Below are 19,696 nucleotides of genomic sequence, written 5' to 3'. Positions count from 1 at the left end.
CGAAGGGGTAGGAGAGGAGGAAAATCTCGAGTTACAAACTATGGGTGGAGATTATAGACTCAGATACAAGGATGCGGTGGTGTCTTTAAGTATTACCATTTTACAAGTAAAGACTCACTAGTGTGTCTACCATCCCACGGCTGGTGGAAGTTGGGATTCCAAACCACATTTCTGACTTAGGAAACGTGCTCTTTCCACCACAGTACCACAAATGAATTGCTGTTGTGAATAAAGAATGGAACCAGTCATCTTAAGCTCCTATCTCTAACAATAATATTATGCTAAAGAAAGGCTTTTTTTTTTTTTTTTTTTTTTTTTTTTGAGACGGAGTTTCACTCGTTATCCAGGCTGGAGTGCAATGACGCTATCTTGGCTCACTGCAACCTCTGCCTCACAGGTTCAAGCGATTCTCCTGTCTCAGCCTCCCAAGTAGCCATGATTACAGGTGCCCACCACCACGCCCGCCAATTTTTGTACTTTTGGTAGAGATGTGGTTTTACCACATTGCTCAGGCTAGTCTCCCCTGCCCTCAGGTGATCTGCCCACCTTGACCTCCCAAAGTGTTGAGACTACAGGCGGAAGCCACCGCGCCCGACCAGGAGGAATGGCCATTTCAATGTCAGTGGACAAGCGGCCAGCCAGGCAAGCCCTTTCTTGTAAACCACGGGACTCTTATTGTGGCAACACTGACCTGAGTACCTTTGACTTAATCTCCGTATGGGAGCAGAAAAACACATTATTTACAAATGCTACACCATCCCAGTAACAAATAGCATGTATTTATTTTCGAAGCTCATTTACCATTGCACATGTAAGTTACTCAAGTTACCCCAGTCTCGACCTTTTGTTTTCACTTACTGCGTAAGCACCTCCATTGCTCTCGTGTAGTCCACTCAATTCACTTCCCCCTATGTCTAACCCAGACCTGAAATACCCATCTGTCTTCATGGACATGTCCACAGGTAAACATCTTATTGCTTCTTCAAATTCAACTGTGCTCCTCTCACAAAACCATCTCCTGGTTCCCCAGCTTTGTAAATGCAACATTACCCAGCCAGCTCCCGCAGCCAGAAACATGTTTCTAATTCTCAATTTGAGACTGAAGGGCCCACCTGATTTCCCTTGTTTATGCTGGGCTGCCATTGGGATTTAAAATGTTAATCTGTAACACGGTGGTTTCCGAAGGGGGGAAGAAAAGCAAAAAAATAAAATGTTAATTTGAGCTGGACATGGTGGCTCACATCTGTAATCCCAGCACTTTAGAACAAGGCAGGGGGATCACTTGAGGCCAAATTAGAAACCAGCCTGGGTCCCTCCAAAAATTCTTAATTAGCTGGACGTGGGTAGCATGCACATGTAGTCCCAGACTGTCTGGAGACTTTGGGCACAGGATTGCCTGAGCCCAGTTCAAGGTTGCAGTGAGCTTTGATCACACCACTGCAGTGCAGGCTGGGCAACAGAAACCCTGTCTGAAATGAATAAATTTTTAAATTACAAAACTGGTCTCTCCTGCAGATCAGATTCTTCAGTGACATTGTATTACAAGAACAATCTTAAGCCTAAGATCCTCAGTACAGTACAAAAGACCTCTTATGTGGCATTTCTTCGTTTTCTGGACTTTCCAGTCAGCCAATCCGTTAGGCTGGTTCAACTGCCTTCTGTGTTCCTAAGATCTTCCTGCCCTTTTCTCTTCGAGGCACTAAGAAGTTTCATTACACAGCAAGTATACCTGCATGCCTCTATCCCTGAATACCCTGAGTACTGATCACATCTACTTAACTGGCACAATGAACACAACAGGTACTTTTAGCTTATGTTGGCCTTTCGGAGTGGGTGTCCAAGATCAGCACTTCCTTCCCCAACTTCGAAATTCCCAAGTTCAATTCATTAGCATTTTAATAACCCACTTCCAACTTCTGGCCATGCTTATGTCTGGTGAATACAGCAAATGCACCGTTTGCCTTAAAACCACAATCTCAATAAATGAGCCTAGGAGCAGTGCAAATACAAGCCCATGTCCATGAGGCACAGGACTCCAACAATGGCAACTTTGGCCTGCATACAATCATTGGACTGACCAAACCTAAATAACTGACGTGACGGGGACCTTTGGGGGAGGTGGGCTTCTTGCTTTCTCTTGGGTCCGTGTATCTCACTACCCTCTTTGTAGGTTAGCAGATTTTAACAGGGTGGCTACTGGAGGAAGGGGAAGTGGAAAAGCTGGGACAGTATTTGCACTTTCCCTTTCTACAAGTTTTCCCTCAGTCCTGCCTCCAGGAGATGGAGGAGCAAATAACACAGCCAGTGTGCTCTTCCTACCTAATCCTTTCTTCTACCTTTCCCCCAATACATTACCAGCATGTTAATCATTTTTTAGCATAGACAAGAGAACCCATACACATTTCAAAACTGCAAAAGGGCTTAGAATGGCAAACTCTGTTTCTTGTTGACATTTTCAGTGCAATTTAAAGATCTGTTAATTTAAAAAACTATCCGTGCTATAGACAACACTAACCTTCAGGAGGGGGAAAAAAAAAAACTTACTCCATCAATTAGAAATCTACAACCTGAGGCCGGGCGCGGTGGCTCAAGCCTGTAATCCCAGCACTTCGGGAGGCCGAGGCGGGTGGATCACAAGGTCAAGAGATCGAGACCATCCTGGTCAACATGGTGAAACCCCGTGTCTACTAAAAATACAAAAAAAATTAGCTGGGCATGGTGGTGCGCGCCTGTAATCCCAGCTACTCAGGGGGCTGAGGCAGGAGAATTGCCTGAACCCAGGAGGCGGAGGTTGCGGTGAGCCGAGATCGCGCCATTGCACTCCAGCCTGGGTAACGAGCGAAACTCCGTCTCAAAAAAAAAATTCTACAACCTGGGAAACATAGTGAGGCCCAGCTCTACAAATAACTAAATTTAACTGGGTGTGGCAGCACACGTGCCTGTGGTCCCAGCTATTCAGGAAGCTGAGGCAGGATTGCCTGAGCCCAGGTTGAAGCTGCAATAAGCTTGTAATCATGCCACTGCACTCCAGCCTGAGAAACAAAACAAGCCCTTGTCTCAAGAAAGCTGACACCTTCCCATGCACTATTCCCAACCTCCATATACCTACCATAGGACTGCTTTTTACAAATGGAGTAATATGGCTTAATTCTGTTTAATACTGGAATAGTCTGTCAAGTCCCAAGAGCTTCTCATCCCAGTCTATCCAAATGAACTACCAAAGCCCATCAACATAATTTCCATTCAAATTATTCCCAATTCCGCCGGGCGTAGTGGCTCAAGCCTGTAATCCCAGTACTTTGGGAGGCCGAGGCGGGTGGATCACAAGGTCAAGAAATCGAGACCATCCTGGTCAACATGGTGAAACCCCGTCTTTACTAAAAATACAAAAAATTAGCTGGGCATGGTGGCACGTGCCTGTAATCCCAGCTACTCAGGAGGCTGAGGCAGGAGAATTGCCTGAACCCAGGAGGCGGAGGTTGCGGTGAGCCAAGATCACGCCATTGCACTCCAGCCTGGGTAACAAGAGCAAAACTCTGTCTCAAAAAAAAAAAATTATTCCCAATTCCTACTTTTAAGTTTCCCAACCAATCTGTACTGAACAAATGCACAGTATTACAAAGCACTTAGCAGGGTGTGGTGGGTCACATCTATAATCCCAGCATTTTAGGACAAGGAGGGAGGACTGCTTGAACCGAGTTTGAGGCCAGCAAGGGCAAGAATCAGACCCTCTCTACAAAAAATTTTAAAATGAGCCAGGCATGGTGGCATGAGCCTGTGGTCCCAACTACTTGAAAGGCCAAGCTACACTGCTTTATCCTTTGAATGTGAGGCTGAAGTGAGTGCTACTACACTCAGCATGGGCAACAGAGCCAAGGCTCTGTCAAAGATACCCACATTAAAACCCATTACCTTCTAAATCTCTGTACTCGCCCTGTAATTTTCATCACGTCTCTCTGACCTCCTTATACTCCAAAAATACTGGACAACCTCCATCATTTTAAGCATGTAGCAAATCAATTTAACATAGTAAGTTTTTTAATCCACTTAACAAAAATACAAGAGCACGAATCCACATTTATTTATTGACTTTTCATTAGTTCTAAATCCTGGAGGGGTACAGCATCTGTGAGGGAAAAAAGAACATATAAAACATTAGATGAATATGTTTACAAATATTATCAAGAACCATAATATGGATATATCTCTGAAAGGCAACCAACGACACGTTCTAGTGGTAAGGACAGTTTTTATAACCTTCGGTTTCTAAATGAACATGCTTTAAGAACCAAGTCTTAAAAAACACATACTGGCTGGACATGGTGGCTCACACCCGTAATCCCAGCACTTTGGGAGGCTGAGGCGGATCACAAGCAAGAGATTGAGACCATCCAAAACCCCATCTCTACGAAAAATACAAACATTAGCTGGGCGTGGTGGCACGTGCCTGTACTCCCAGCTACTCAGGAGGCTGAGGCAGGAGAATCACCTGAACTTGGGGGGCACAGGTTGCAGCGAGCTGAGACCACACCACTGCACTCCAGCCCGGCGACAGTGAGACTTTGTCTAAAAACATATACTGAAGATACATTTAATTTTGCTTCTTCTAAAGACACAGCAAAACCCTCCTCTGTTGATAAACCCTAATGAACCACTTAGCAGAGTTCAACAGTAAGTACCCAATGGTCCCAAGAACATAAAGTCTACATGCCAAAACAGACCCTAAAGAAAAAGTAGGAAATACTTGAGAAAAATTACAGGAGAAAATTGAGAAAGCCTGGCACCAAAGACCTGAGACCTAGGAACATAAGTATCTGTTTTCTTCATGTATAAAATAAAGCTGCTAACACCTATTCTAACAAAACTGATAAGATGGAAATGGCAAAGTATTAACAATTATGCCAGGAATTGACTGTTAAATTTTTGCTTTCTAGCAATTACTTCAATGCCCAAAAAATATCTTCACTGGTAAACTATTCAAGGCTGTCTACGGTGGTTCAAGCATGGAATAATCCCAACACTCTGGGAGGCCGAGGTGGGCAGATCACTTAAACTCAGGAGTTCAAGTTCAAGACCAGCCAGGGCAACATGGAGAAACCCTGTCATTGCAAAAAATACAAAAAATTATCTGGGCATGATAGTACATGCCTGTAATTCCAGCTACTCGGGAGACTGAGGCATGAAAATCACTTCAACTCGGGAGGCAAAGGTAGCAGTGAGCCAAGATCATGCCACTGCACTCCAGCCCAGGTGACAGAGTGAGACCATGTCTCAAACCCCTACCCACTCCAATAAAATTAGATGGGTGTGGTGGCACATGCCTATGGTCCCAGCTACTTGAGGAACTGAGATGGGAGGACTGCTTGAACCCAGGAGGTCGAAGCTGCAGTGAGCTGTGATCATGCCACTGCACCCCAGGCCCCAGGCTGGGTGACAAAAGTGAAACCCTGTCTCAAAATAAAAAAAATAAGTAACAAATACCTATTCTTTCAATTATTATTTATCTCCACTGCTCTGCAACACACAAATTTTGCAGCATAACTTACTGGTATCAGTGTCACAATCAGAGGTCCGTAGAAGTCAAAACTCAACACCTTGAACTTAGTCTGACTCGTCAGAGGTCCATTTTGCTAAAAATTGTACTCACCACTCGGATTCTGTGTCCAATGGCCTTAGCAGGAAGGTTGCTTCGGAATTTGGCACGAACCATGCCACTGTTTCCATGGGCCCGGGTTACCTTTCCCCAGATTACTCTGGTTTTGTTTGGTTTGCCACCAGGAGTCACTGTGTTGCTGATTTTATAAAGGAAAGAAAAGGAATACAGACCAATATAGTCAAATACAAATTCAAGGTGACCTCTAGATGAGTGGTTCTCAACCCACAATCACCTGAGAAACTTTAAATGCCTGGAACACCATTCATTCGACAGATATTTATCGAGTACCTATTGTATGCCAGGCACTGCTGTAAAATACAGCAGCTATAAAACAAAAATCTGTTTCACACGACAACCAAGTATAAGGAAAATACGTAGGTGGTCAGGTAACAGATGAAATATTGAAAAAAATAGCAAAAAAGGACAAGTATGAAGACATCTGCATGTACTGCAATTTTAAATAGCCAAGGGAGGTCTGACTGAGGTGACAATGGAACAAAGACTGGAAAGGGAAGGAAATGCCATGAAGTTATCAGGGGATGACTAGTGCAGGCACTGGAGGAAGACCCAAGGAGGGTGTGTCCTGGCCTGGCACAGACTAAGACACCAAGGGGTTAGTCCCAGCTGAGATAAGAGAATTATGGAACCCTTAATGCACTGGGTCTTATGGGGCCCTTAATGACCGGCTTTTAGCGAATGAGACAAACCACTGAGGTTTGAGCAATGCACAAAGGATGTGACTTTACGTATATTTCCTTTAATGAGACAACAGAGTTGTCTTTCAACCAGGCTGCGGTGCAGTAGCCCAGTCATAGATCACTGCAGCCTCCATCTCCTAGCATCCAGCAACCCTCCCACCTAGGCCTCCCAAACACTGGGATTACAGGTGTGAGCTACTGCACCTGGCCCCTGACTTAAAATTTAAGCCACTGACTTAAAATGTTAACGGAACACTGCCTGCAGACGAAAAGGTGGGGCAATGATGAAAACACTTTTCCAGAGATTTTAATTGGCCTGGAGTGGGTTAAGAAAATAGGACTGGCTGAGCACTGTGGTTCAGGCCTGTAATCCCAGCACTTTGGGAGACCAAGGCAGGCAGATCACCAGGTCAGGGGTTCTACAGCAGCCTGGCCAACATGATGAAACCCATCTCTATTAAAAAGACAGAAATTAGACCGGGCGCGGTGGCTCAAGCCTGTAATCCCAGCACTTTGGGAGGCCGATGCGGGTGGATCATAAAGTCAAGAGATGGAGACCATCCTGGTCAACATGGTGAAACCCCATGTAAAAATACAAAAAATTAGCTGGACATGGCGGTGCGTGCCTGTAATCCCAGCTACTCAGGAGGCTGAGGCAGGAGAATTGCCTGAACCCAGGAGGCGGAGGTTGCAGTGAGCTGAGATCACGCCCTTGAACTCCAGCCTGGGTAACAAGAGCGAAAACTCGGTCTCAAAAAAAAAAAAAAAAAAAAAAAAAACTGCAATTTTGGTGGCCTGGTGCAGTGACTCACACCTGTAATCCCGGCACTTTGGGAGGTAGAGCCGGGTGGCTCACTTGAGGTCAGCAGTTCGAGACCAGCCTGACCCAACATTGTGAAACCCTGTTTCTACTAAAAATACAGAGTTAGCCTGCATGGTGGTGAATGCCTGTAACCCCAGCTACTTGGGAGGCTGAGGCAGGAAAATTGCTTGAACCTGGTAGGTAGAGATTGCGGTGAACTGAGATTGTGCCACTGCACTCCAGCATGGACAACGAGAGTGAAACTATGTCTCAAAAAAAAAAAAGAAAGAAAGAAAGAAATCTTAATTTAAGGCATCAACAAAATGCATTATGCACTAAAAGCATTCTAAACAATCTTAAATTCTGGCGAAAGGAGCCAAGAAAAAAATTAAAAACTAAAAGGATCACAATGTAATAAGGAATTCGCTCCTTTATTGTAAGTGCCAAAAGTTCCTGAATCCAACATCACCCTCAAAAGTAATGTCCTTCTAAAACTCCCCATTAAGTTCAATGACACAAAATAGGCGCCACCGCAACACCAATCCAGCCTGGCCAACATGGGAAAACCCAGTCTCTAATAAAAAATACAAAAATCAGCAGGGTGTAGTAGTGAACCCCTTGAAGCCCAGCTACTCAGAAGGCTGAGGTTGGAGAATCGCTGGACTCAGGAGGCGGAAGTTGCCATGGGCCAAGATCTCGGCATCTCACTTCAACCTGGGCAACAGAGCAAGTCTCTTGTCATAAAAATAAAAAAACCAATACCAAATACTTCAGCCACCTCTTTTGTTTATTCTTTCAATAGGAAAATGAGGCCTGGCGAGGTGGCTCACGCCTATAATCCTACCACTTTAGGAGGCCGAGGTGGGGGTATCACCTGAGGTCAGGAGTTTGAGAGCAGCCTGGCCAACAAGACAATCAACCTCCCAAACCCCCCAACCCCCCTCTATTAAAAATACAAAAACTAGCTGGACGGGTGCCTGTAATCCCAGCTACAAGGGAAGCTGAGGCAGAACTGCTTGAACCCAGGAGGCGGAAGCTGCAGTGAGGGAAATAGCTCACTGGACTCCAGCTTGGGCGACAGAGCCAAGAGTCCATTATTTAAAAAAAATAAAGAAAAAGAGAAAGAAAATGAGGCAGATCTCAAATAAAAACCCAACATTTACCAGTACCATAAACTTACTTCTTTGCTTTGTATACATAAGCACATCTCTTGCCCAAATAGAATTCCGTTTCATCTCGGGCATAAACACCTTCAATTTTAAGGAGAGCCGTGTGCTCCCTTTGGTTCCGGAGACCCCGCTTATAGCCGGCAAAGATAGCCTTGGACCATAGCCTAAGAAACAAAAGATACACAACATGAAATACAGTCTTCAACGAACCACTCAGACCTGTAATAACCCCCGCCCAAAAGGCACCTCGAGCAAACATCTGATTGTTTTCTTACCCATTTTAAGCTCTCATTCACGTTCACGTCTAACACAAAAAAAGAGCAACTATATTTAAAACGCGTACCTTCCAGACATGGTTCCTTTTATAAATCCCGTTCCCAGCAGGCCTTAAAATAAAACAAAAGATTCCGGTTAGGACCCAGCCGCACAGGGTTCCCACCTCGTCCCCTCTCATTTAAGCCCTGGAATCGGAGCTTCACGTGACAGCGCAGGGAGACGATCACGCGGGGTCCGGGCAGACACCGGAATCTCAGGCAGCAAAGCTAACAATGAGACAAAACTAAGGGACAAGAGTCACTCGAACAACTCTCAGAAAAGCCCGGGAACCTTCAGGCCGTCACTGGCCGGCAACGCTCGAGAAAAGAAACGGAGACTTAAGCAGAGAAACGCGTCTAAGACTTGTGCACGTCGGCGGGGGAGAGGAGCTGAGGAAGAGCGACTGTCACGCAGAGGGAACCCTGTCCTAAGGGAGGCACGGCCGCATGGACGACCGCGGACGAACAGAAACGGCCGCTGCATTCCGCGCGGGCCCAGGAATGGGACTGAGAACGCGGGCGGCCGCTCTCCGGGCGTCAGGGGACCGAGCACAATCGGTCCAGCATCTCCTGCATCCAGTGCTCTCCCTTCTTGAAACCGTAGAAGTCAATGGCTGGCAGAGACTCCTGTAGGCACCGGCAGCTTACTAAGGCGGAGGAACAAACGCACTCCAGGTATTTACCTCCAAACCTCAGCAGTAGCGGCTTCTCTCGCCTCCACAAGCGCCAAGATGGCGGGAAGAGAACGGCGAGGCCCCGCCGCGCGGCCTTGTGGGATGAAGCGCCCTTCGAACCCGCCCTCCATTTAGGCATCTTCTGCAAACGCCAGAAAAGCGGCCCTCGGAAATCGCCTTCGGACTGAAATACGTCACATTCAAGAGCACTCTTACAGCTGTTTTCCTTAACCCTTTCATGTTGGCAGGCTGCAAGCTAAACCTATTACTCGGTAACGGGGAAGGCAGAACAGTAGCCAGCTAAGCCCGCCGGCGCCGCGCGTTGCCATGGAAACAACGCCGCCTGCTGCCCGCGTCCCCGGATGCTGCAGGTGGGAAGGGGAAGCCGCCCGAACTGAGGAGCGCGCCACCGCCTAGAGGCCGGTTGATTGTAAGATTTATCTGCCAACAAATCGAGGGTGCTTTTCATTCGATTCATACAGCAGTAGACAGAACGGAGACTCTAACCTAGCACGGCAGAGGAAGGCCGGGAGCAGGAAGGCAGCAGGAGCGCTTCCTTTTTTCTTTTTCTATACTTCTTTTCTCCCCTCTACTTACTTATCTCTTCAAGAAATGAGACCGGGCGCGGTGGCTCACGCCTGTAAACCCAGCTCTTTGGGAAGCCCAGGCGAGACGATCGCTTGAGGCCAGGAGTTCGAGACCAGCCTGGGCAACATAGTGAGACCATCTCCCCCGCCCTCCCATATCTCTACAAAAGAAAAAAAAAAAAAAAAAGAATTGGGCCGGGCGCGGTGGCTCACGCCTGTAATCCCATCACTATGGGAGGCCGAGGCGGGTGGATCACGAGGTCAAGAGGTCGAGACCATCCTGGTCAACATGGTGAAACCCCGTCTCTACTAAAAATACAAAAAATTAGCTGGGCATGGTGGCGCGTGCCTGTAATCCCAGCTACTTAGGAGGCTGAGGCAGGAGAATTGCCTGAACCCAGGAGGCGGAGGTTGCGGTGAGCCGAGATCGCGCCATTGCACTCCAGCCTGGGTAACAAGAGCGAAACTCCGTCTCAAAAAAAAAAAAAAAAGAATGAAATGACTTAAATTCTTACCTCCATTCTTCTTTTTGGATCCGAGGTAAAAGGAGGACTGCCCAGAGGAGGCTTTATCGCCTTTTTAGGAGACTTAGCTACCTCGCGTCCACGCCTGGTAGGTCCTCAGTAGATACTTGTAGAGGTGTATTCGTGGACGCCAGAGATTTACATTTCTGAATTATTGCGCATTTATTTGGGTTACTCTATGGATTCATTAATTTATTTAATAAATAGTTTAATGAATGGCTACCCTATACCAAGGTTTGTGTAGGATGATGACACGGCAGTAAACAAATCTCTGCCCTCGTGGAGCGTACATCCTACGAGGGGGAGCAAGACAATGAGCAAGTCAAATAGGTGACACATTAGAAGACGGTAACCTCTGTGGAGAAAATTAAGCAGAGAGGCCAGTGTGAAAGAGGCTTTCACCCCTTACTTTGAGATGGGAAGTATTTAGGGGTTCTGAGCAGAAGAGTGACTCGATCTGACTTCCATATTGACAAAGTCACTGTGTTGGGACTGAAGGGAGGCTGGGGCACCAGCAGGAAGGGATTTACAAGTTACTGCAATGAATATGATGAGAGATGATGGTGTGGAAACAGACGTGATGAGTACTGGAATTCTGAATATATTTAAATTCTGGCAGGATTTGCTGGTGGATGAGGAATGAGAGAGAGGAGTAAAGGATGGCTCCAAAGTTGTATGAAATAGATGTACGTAAGTCACTATTAAAATCAGATCCTGTCTTTTTTTTTTTTTTTTTTTTTTTTTGAGACGGAGTTTCGCTCTTGTTACCCAGGCTGGAGTGCAATGGCACGATCTCGACTCACCGCAACCTCCGCCTCCTGGGTTCAGGCAATTCTCCTGCCTCAGCCTCCTGAGTAGCTGGGATTACAGGCACCTGCCACCATGCCCAGCTAATTTTTTGTATTTTTAGTAGAGATAGGGTTTCACTATGTTGACCGGGATGGTCTCTATCTCTTGACCTCGTGATCCACCCGCCCCGGCCTCCCAAAGTGCTGGGATTACAGGCGTGAGCCACCGCGCCCGGCCCAGATCCTGTCTTAAATATATCAGGATAGAAGTTGTACCTTGTAGGCCGGGCGCGGTGGCTCAAGCCTGTAATCCCAGCACTTTGGGAGGCCGAGGCAGGTGGAACACGAGGTCGAGAGATGGAGACCATCCTGGTCAACATGGTGAAACCCCGTCTCTACTAAAAATACAAAAAAAAACCTAGCTGGGCGTGGTGGCGCGTGCCTGTAATCCCAGCTACTTAGGAGGCTGAGGCAGGAGAATTGCCTGAGCCCAGGAGGTGGAGGTTGTGGTGAGCCTAGATCACGCCATTGCACTCCAGCCTGGGTAACAAGAGCGAAACTCCGTCTCAAAAAAAAAAGAAGTTGTACCTTGTAGCCCACTACCGCACCCAATATTCTCTGTCCCAGAAAGAAATGTGCTAGAAATTTCCCTATCAGATATTAATTTGTCAAAGTTCTAAATGTAAATCCTCCTGGGAGGAATACACATTCAATGTGAGTTTCATTTGTTTGCTCACATATTATTCATTCCACAAATACTTGAGGGCAGTGCCTGAAACTTAGTGACTGATACAACTGTCAGCATCATTGTCATGGTTCCTGCTTGCATGGAACAGTTGTCTAGTGGGAAGAAACTGACATAAACATAACAAATTGTGAACAGAGCTCTGTGGGAAAATAGTGCCATGAATGCCCAGACCTAGCCTGATGAGTTAGGAAAAGGATCACTTGGAGAAGTGTCATTTAAGGCATTTTTCTTTTTTTTTTTTTTTTTTTTTTTTTTTTTTGAGACGGAGTTTCACTCTTGTTACCCAGGCTGGAGTGCAATGGCACGATCTCGGCTCACCGCAACCTCCGCCTCCTGGGTTCAGGCGATTCTCCTGCCTCAGCCTCCTGAGTAGCTGGGATTACAGGGATGCGCCACCATGCCCAGCTAATTTTTTTGTATTTTTAGTAGAGACAGGGTTTCACCATGTTGACCAGGATGGTCTTGATCTCTTGACCTCGTGATCCACCCGCCTCGGCCTCCCAAAGTGCTGGGATTACAGGCTTGAGCCACCGTGCCCGGCCCATTTAAGGCATTTTTCAAACTGCAGGTGATGATCCATTAGTAAAGCATGATCATAATACTTTTTAAAACAAAGTATGTTAGAATAAAAAATATCAGAATGTTATCACATATGAAAAGCATAAGTTGTTTTTATCAAACATTTGTTTCAGTTATTTGTGTGTGTGTGTATATATATATATATATACAATGATCTAGTATACATATACATTTTACACGTATATATGTATACAATGATCTAATATACATATACATTTTATGTATCATTAAGTGTGGCCCTGAAAGGAAACAGTTGTCAGAGCTGAAAACTTAATAAAGGATCTGTTTACAAAGGTAAAGCAGGAGTAAAGGCCGAGCATGGTGGCTCATGCCTGTGATCCCAGCACTTTGGGAGGCCGAGGTGGGTGGATCATTTGAGGTCCGGAGTTCAAGACCAGGTTGGCCAACATACCGAAACCCTGTCTTTACTAAAAATACAAAGTTACACGAGTGTGTACCTGTAGTCCCAGCTACTCAGGAGCTGAGGTATGAGAATCGCTTGAACCTAGGAGGCAGACATTTCAGTGAGCCAAGATCATGCCACTGCACTCCAGCCTGCATGACAGAGTGAGACTGTCTCAAAAAAAAAAAAAAAAAAAAAAAAAAGGTAAAGCAGCAGTGAAACAACAAGAGATGATGGAGTCTCCCCGGACCTAGGAAAGAAATAGTTACCTAAGCCCAGAGAGAGAGAAGTTTGGAGAGAATGACCTGACAGGCGCCATGTCCTTTGATAGAGGAACATAACCAACCAGTGATATTCTGGCAGAGAAGGAGCAGGGAGGATAAATGGCTGATCTCTCTTCCCTACACTGAATCTCTTTCTGGAATCTCCCTTGGATATACTCCATATGGGTCAGTTTCCCAGAGCACAGAAAATGTTAGAGATTTCACCTAGAAATATGACACAGTTGTAAGCTGCTGATGGGTCAGTGGGACTTCATGGGGTGAAGAGGTGAGGAAAGGGGCTGTACTGGAAGGAACAGCATGTGCAAAGACCCTGAGTTGCAAGTGAGCACGAGTCCACAGAACTGAAAGAAGCCCATTGAGGCTGGAGCCCAGAGAGCAAGGAAAAGGCAGTTATAGTTAGGTCTAGGGAGGAACAGAAGGGCCCAGATCATACAGACCTTGTGGACCAAGTTAAGAATTTTGCTCTTTGTCCTAAGGCAACGGGAAACTACTGAAAGGTTCTAGAGAGGGACATAATCAGATTTTCAATTTTAAAAGATCACTCTTTCATTTTAAAAAGGTCACTTCCTATAGCCGGGCGCGGTGGCTCAAGCCTGTAATCCCAGCACTTTGGGAGGCTGAGGCGGGTGGATCACGAGGTCAAGAGATCGAGACCATCCTGGTCAACATGGTGAAACCCCGTCTCTACTAAAAATACAAAAAATTAGCTGGGCATGGTGGCGTGTGCCTGTAATCCCAGCTACTCAGGAGGCTGAGGCAGGAGAATTGCCTGAACCCAGGAGGCGGAGGTTGCGGTGAGCCGAGATCGCGCCATTGCACTCCAGCCTGGGCAACAAGAGCGAAACTCCGTCTCAAAAAAAAAAAAAAAAAAAAAAAAAAAGGTCACTTCCTGCACCTTCCAAGAGGACATCTGAAAAAAAAGTTTTTTAATTAAAAGATCATTTCCAGCCGGGCGTGGTGGCTCATGCCTGTAATCCAAGCACTTTGGAGGCCAAGGCGGGCAGATCACCTGAGATCAGGAGTTCAAGACCAGCCTGACAAACATGGTGAAACCCTGTCTTGGAAAAAAAAAAAAAAAAAAAAAAAAAGGTCGTTTCCAATTTGGAGGTTGTTGGAGTAGTTCACGCAAAAAAAGGGGGGGAAAAAAGCCAAAACACAGCAACAACTAGGTCCAACTTGGGAGATATGGAAATAGAAGGTAAAATCCGGCCAGGCATGGTGGCTCTTCGGTCTCTCACTTTGGGAGACCGAGGCGGGCGGATCACCTGAGGTCAGGAGTTCCAGACCAGCCTGGCCAACATGGTGAAACCCCGTCACTACTGAAAATACAAAAATAAGCTGGATATGGTGGCGGGCACCTGTAATTCCAGTTACTCAGGAGGCTGAGGCAGGAGAATCGCTTGAATCCAGAGGCAGAGGCTGCATGAGCCAAGATTGTGCCACTGCACTGCAGCCTGGGAGACAGAGTAAGACTCCATGACTCCGATCTCAAAAAAAAAAAAGAAGGTAAAATCCACAGGCCTTGATGATGGTTTGGAATAGGAGGACTGCTGATACCCAGATGAAAAGGTGGCAGGAATGAGTACTGTGTTTCTTGCATGAGGAATGAGAAGCCAGAACAGCAAGAAGGCACTCGATTCTACATAAGCATAGCCCTGTCTTACCCATGTGAAGCACATTTGCCTAAGCCTAAAAAAGTGGAAAACAAAGAATCAACAACATAATTAGAAGAAAAATATTCTGCTTAATACCATGCTATTCCCCCCTAAAACTGCCCCGGCATCAGAAATTTGGCTTGGAGTATTTTTGTCAAATGTATATGATGATTCTATATGTTTGAATTTTTGCATTTAAGATTTTTGTTGCAAAAGTCATATTTGTACCACCTTTCTCAGAGTTACTTTATTGTGGATAAATTGACGCTAGAAACTCACCATTCACTGTCAATTCAGTTAAATGCAAAATTCTCCATAGGTGTTCTCACTGCAAATCTCATTTAAGCAGAAAGGATTTTGGTTGGCCGGGCATGGTGGCTCAAGCCTGTAATCCCAGCACTTTGGGAGGCCGAGGCGGGTGGATCACGAGGTCAAGAGATCGAGACCATCCTGGTCAACATGGTGAAACGCCGTCTCTACTAAAAATACAAAAAATTAGCTGGGCATGGTGGTGCGTGCCTGTAATCCCAGCTACTCAGGAGGCTGAGGCAGGAGAATTGCCTGAACCCGGGAGGCGGAGGTTGCGGTGAGCGGAGATCACGCCATTGCACTCCAGCCTGGGTAACAAGAGCGAAACTCCATCTCAAAAAAAAAAAAAAAAAAAAAAAAAAAACTTGAAGAGGACATACAAAAATAGAAAGATGTGCTTTATTCAAGGATTGGGAAAATCAATATTATTAAAATGTCCAAATTACCCAAAGCAATCTACAGACTCAATGCACTCCCTGTCAAAATACCGATGATATTCTTCACAGAAATAGAAACGAGCAATCCTAAAATTTACACGAAACCATAAAAGACCCAGAAAAGGCAAAGCTGTCCGGAGAAAAAAATGACAAAACTGGAAAAACGGTATTACCGGACTTCAAATTATACTACAGAGCTACAGTAACCAAAACAGCTTGGTACTGGCATAAAAACAGACACACAGACCAATGGAACAGAATAGAGAAACAAATCCATACATTTACAGTGAACTCATTTTTAACAAAGGTGTCAAGAGCATACACTGGGGAATGGACAGTCTTTTCAATACATGGTTCTGGGAAAACTGGATATTTATATGCAAAAGAATGAACCTAGACAGCTCTCTTATGCCATTTACAAAAATCAAATACAAATGGATTAAAGACTTAAATTTAAGACCTCAAACTATGAAACTACTAAAAGAAAACATTGGGGAAGCTCTCCAGGACATGAGACTGGGCACCGATTTCTTGAGCAATATCCCACAAGCACAAGCAACCAAAGCGAAAACGGACAAATGGGATCACACCAAGTTAAAAAGCTTGTGCACAGCAAAGTAAACAACAAAGGGAAGAGATAACCCACAGCATGGGAAAAATATTTGCAAACTATCCATCTGACAAGGGATTAATAATGCGAATATATAAGAAGCTCAAACAAGTCTATAGGAAAAAATCTAATAATCCAATTTTAAAATGTGCTAAAGCTCTGAATAGACATTTCCCAAAAGAAGACATACAAATGGCATAGAGGTATATGAAAAGCTGCTAACATGAATGATCATTAGAGATACACAAATCAAAACTACAATGAGATATCATCTCACCCCAGTTAAAATGGCTTTCATACAAAAGACAAGCAATTACCAATGCTGAAGAAGATGTAAAGAAAAGGGAACTCTCGGCCGGGCACGGTGGCTCAAGCCTGTAATCCCAGCACTTTGGGAGGCCAAGGCGGGTGGATCATGAGGTCAAGAGATCAAGACCAGGATGGTCAACATGGTGAAACCCCGTCTCTACTAAAAATACAAAAAATTAGCTGGGCATGGTGGTGTGTGCCTGTAATCCCAGCTACTGAGGAGGCTGAGGCAGGAGAATTGCCTGAACCTGGGAGGCAGAGGTTGCAGTGAGCCGAGATCGCGCCATTGCGCTCCAGCCTGGGTAACAAGAGCGAAACTCCGTCTCAAAAAAAAAAAAAAAAAGAAAGGATTTTGGTTTACTGAGGATGGCTAACATCTTGATGGCAGTATTAAACTGATTTGCAGGATTAATAGTTTTTCCAAATGTCATCTCAATTATTCCTCTAAGTCCATGTGCAGCAAATTCTGTTATCTGGCAGATAAGAGGAATTGAGTGATCTAATTAAATATTATAGTGCTGAGAATAATAGAAAAATCTATTGTATAGAGATTACCAATTAAAAATCATGATACAGGGCTGGGCGCGGTGGCTCACGCCTGTAATCCCAGCACTTTGGGAGGCCAAGTCAGGTGGATCATGAGGTCAAGAGATCGAGACCATCCTGGTCGATATGGTGAAACCCCGTCTCCACTAAAAATACAAAAAATCAGCTGGGTGTGGTGGTGCACACCTATTATCCCAGCTACTCGAGAGACTAAGGCAGGAGAATCGCTTGAACCCAGAAGGTGGAGGTTGCAGTGAGCCAAGATTGCACTACTGCACTCCAGCCCATGCAACAGTGTGAGACTCCATCTCAAAAAAAAATAAAAAATAAAATACATAAAAATCATGATACAATAAAACATACAAAAAACCATGTTAAACATTAATTTACCTTAGGAAGAGACTCAAAGAGTGCATGTATCTTCAGTTTTTTGGTAGACCAATAATAATTAAGTTGACAACTTTTTTTGGTTGTTTAGTTTTTGAGACGGAGTTTCACTCTTATTGCCCAGGCTGGAGTGCAATGGCGTGATCTCAGATCACCACAACCTCCACTTCCCAGATTCAAGCGACTCTCCTGCCTCAGCCTCCTGAGTAGCTGAGATTACAGGCATGCACCACCATGCCTGAATAATTTTATATTTTTAGTAGAGACGGTGTTTGTCCATGTTGGCCAAGATGGTTTCAAACTCCTGACCTCAGGCGACCTGCCCGCCTCAGCCTCCCAACGGGCTGGATTCCCCATGCCTGGCCTCAGTGGACCTACATTCCGTCATGTCACCTCTGGGACTGCTCTACAAAAAGAGGTGACAATCACAGCTCTCGTAATTCTTTAACTTTCTCTAGAAATAACTGAAACATCATTCACGACTCCCATACACTAATCTGTGTTTCCTTCCCATTTCAGGTAACTGCATTTCTGTGAAATTATAAATATACCACCGAGGGTAACGAAACTAACTCAAGAAGAATGGAAGAGTATGTTTAAAATTCCAATGTATTTTGTATACATATATTTAAATTATGCCTTCTGTTAAATTTCTGTGTATAACTTATCTATTGCTGTGTAACACATTACCCCAAAACTTAGTGACTTAAAATATAAACATTTATTCTTTCTCACGGTTTCTGTGGGTCCTGAGCTTAGGAACAGGTTATTTGGATGGTGCTGGCTTGGGGTCTCTCCTGAGCTTGAAGTTGGCCACCGGTGGCAGTGATCTGAAGATCTGACGGGGCTGGAGTGTCCACTTCCAAGCTGGTTCATTGACAGAACTGGCAAGTTGGTGCAGGCTACCAGCAAGAGGCCTTAGTCCCTTACCCTTGAGGACAGGCTCACAGTGCTGCTTAAGTGTCCTCACGCCAAGGCAACTGTCTTCCCTCACGGTGAGAGATTTGAGAGAGTAAGGCAGAAGCTGTCTTTTATCACCTAGCCTTGGAAGTCACACTCTGTCATTCCCACAATAACCTTCTGGTTATGTAGGCTAGTCCTATTCCGTTGGGGTAAACTACACAGAGGCATTAATACTAGAAAGTGAGAATCATTTGGGCCACCTTGGAGACTAGATACCACATTATGTTTTTCACTCATCGTGAGACACTTTTGGTTAGCATCTAAAGATACTCTTAGGAAAAAAAGTTAATTTTGGCTCAAATTCAAATTGATGAGCATAGCCAAATTGCGTGAGCTACATATGTTTATTAAACAGTAAGTTGTTTGCCTTTGGTAGGTCAAAATGGAAGATATTTAGTGGAATCACATGCAAATTCCTACTTTTTTTTTTTATCTAGGTTATTATTGTAATTATTTAATTTTCTCTTAATAAAATGGTATAGAAATAACTGAAACATCATTCAAGACTCCCATACACTAATCTCAGTGTTCTATTATATGACAACATGAATATCACAGGAGCCCAGCACGTTGCTGCCTGTGCTTTTGAGTTAATGTTTAAATATGGGTTGCTGACTTATTTTTTCTTTATTCTTTCCTTAGAGACAGCCTGGAAGACTCAGACCTTTCTCCGAAAGTTTGGCATTCTGAGATGACAGGGTCGGTGACAGGCGAACCACCTAGTACCGTAGAAGAAGAAGGACTACCTAAAGAAAGAGGTGTAGAAATCATCCCAGAAATCCTAGAGCCACTGTCCCTTCCAGATGTGCTGAGGGTCTCTGCAGTCCTGGAGGATACCATAGACCAGCTCTCTATTTTAAAATACATCATGCCGATTCAGTACGAGGGAGGGCAGAGCATCAGCATGGTACATACTCACTCACCGTTAGTTAATTTTGCTTTATTTATTTTTTATTTCTCCATAATTTATAGTACCTATCCTATTATATTTACTTATGTTCTTTCTTTCTTCCTTTTTTTCTTTTTTTTGGGGGGCTGGGTGTAGAGTCTCATTCTGTCACCTAGGCTGGAGTGTCGTGGTACCATCACAGCTCACTGCAGGCTTGACCTCGCAGACTCAAGCAATCCTCCCACCTCAGTCTTCTGGGTAGCTGGGACTACAGGCATGCACCACCATGCCCGGCTAATTTTTTATAAAAATTTTATAGAGATGGGATCTCACTACATTGTCCATGCTGGCACCATTAAATTTAG

The 19,696-nt window shown here is 44.9% G+C and overlaps 2 protein-coding genes across 4 annotated transcripts in view; one reads left to right on the top strand and one right to left on the bottom strand.

Moving 5' to 3' along the window:
- Positions 1–4,057: 4,057 nt before the first annotated feature.
- Positions 4,058–9,421, bottom strand: RPL35A (ribosomal protein L35a). The gene is made up of 5 exons (XM_010341418.2): positions 9,323–9,421; positions 8,669–8,711; positions 8,337–8,489; positions 5,648–5,792; positions 4,058–4,126 (listed from the first exon to the last, which is right to left on the bottom strand). Exons 2-5 carry the CDS (start codon positions 8,677–8,679, stop codon positions 4,103–4,105), a joined length of 333 nt encoding a protein of 110 aa, XP_010339720.1. The 5' UTR covers positions 8,680–8,711; positions 9,323–9,421; the 3' UTR covers positions 4,058–4,102.
- A 225-nt stretch (positions 9,422–9,646) lies between these two features.
- Positions 9,647–19,696, top strand: part of DRC9 (dynein regulatory complex subunit 9) — a 42,184-nt gene continuing 32,134 nt past the window's right edge. Inside the window, exons 1-4 of one of the 3 annotated variants that reach the window (XM_074406130.1) lie at positions 9,647–9,743; positions 17,740–17,897; positions 17,999–18,069; positions 19,085–19,349. In XM_074406130.1, coding sequence (XP_074262231.1) covers positions 18,062–18,069; positions 19,085–19,349 — 273 coding nt within the window. In that variant the 5' untranslated portion in view covers positions 9,647–9,743; positions 17,740–17,897; positions 17,999–18,061. Of the gene's footprint in view, positions 9,744–11,043; positions 11,111–17,739; positions 17,898–17,998; positions 18,070–19,084; positions 19,350–19,696 lie in introns of all 3 variants that reach the window. The other 2 variants (XM_074406131.1, XM_039461994.2) reach the window with 2 other exon arrangements.

Source organism: Saimiri boliviensis, chromosome 9 (genome assembly GCF_048565385.1).
Source record: "Saimiri boliviensis isolate mSaiBol1 chromosome 9, mSaiBol1.pri, whole genome shotgun sequence".
NCBI classification, from domain to species: Eukaryota; Metazoa; Chordata; class Mammalia; order Primates; family Cebidae; genus Saimiri; species Saimiri boliviensis.
The sequence above is the reverse complement of the archived record's forward strand: the minus strand, read 5'-3'. Positions and strand labels throughout refer to the sequence as shown.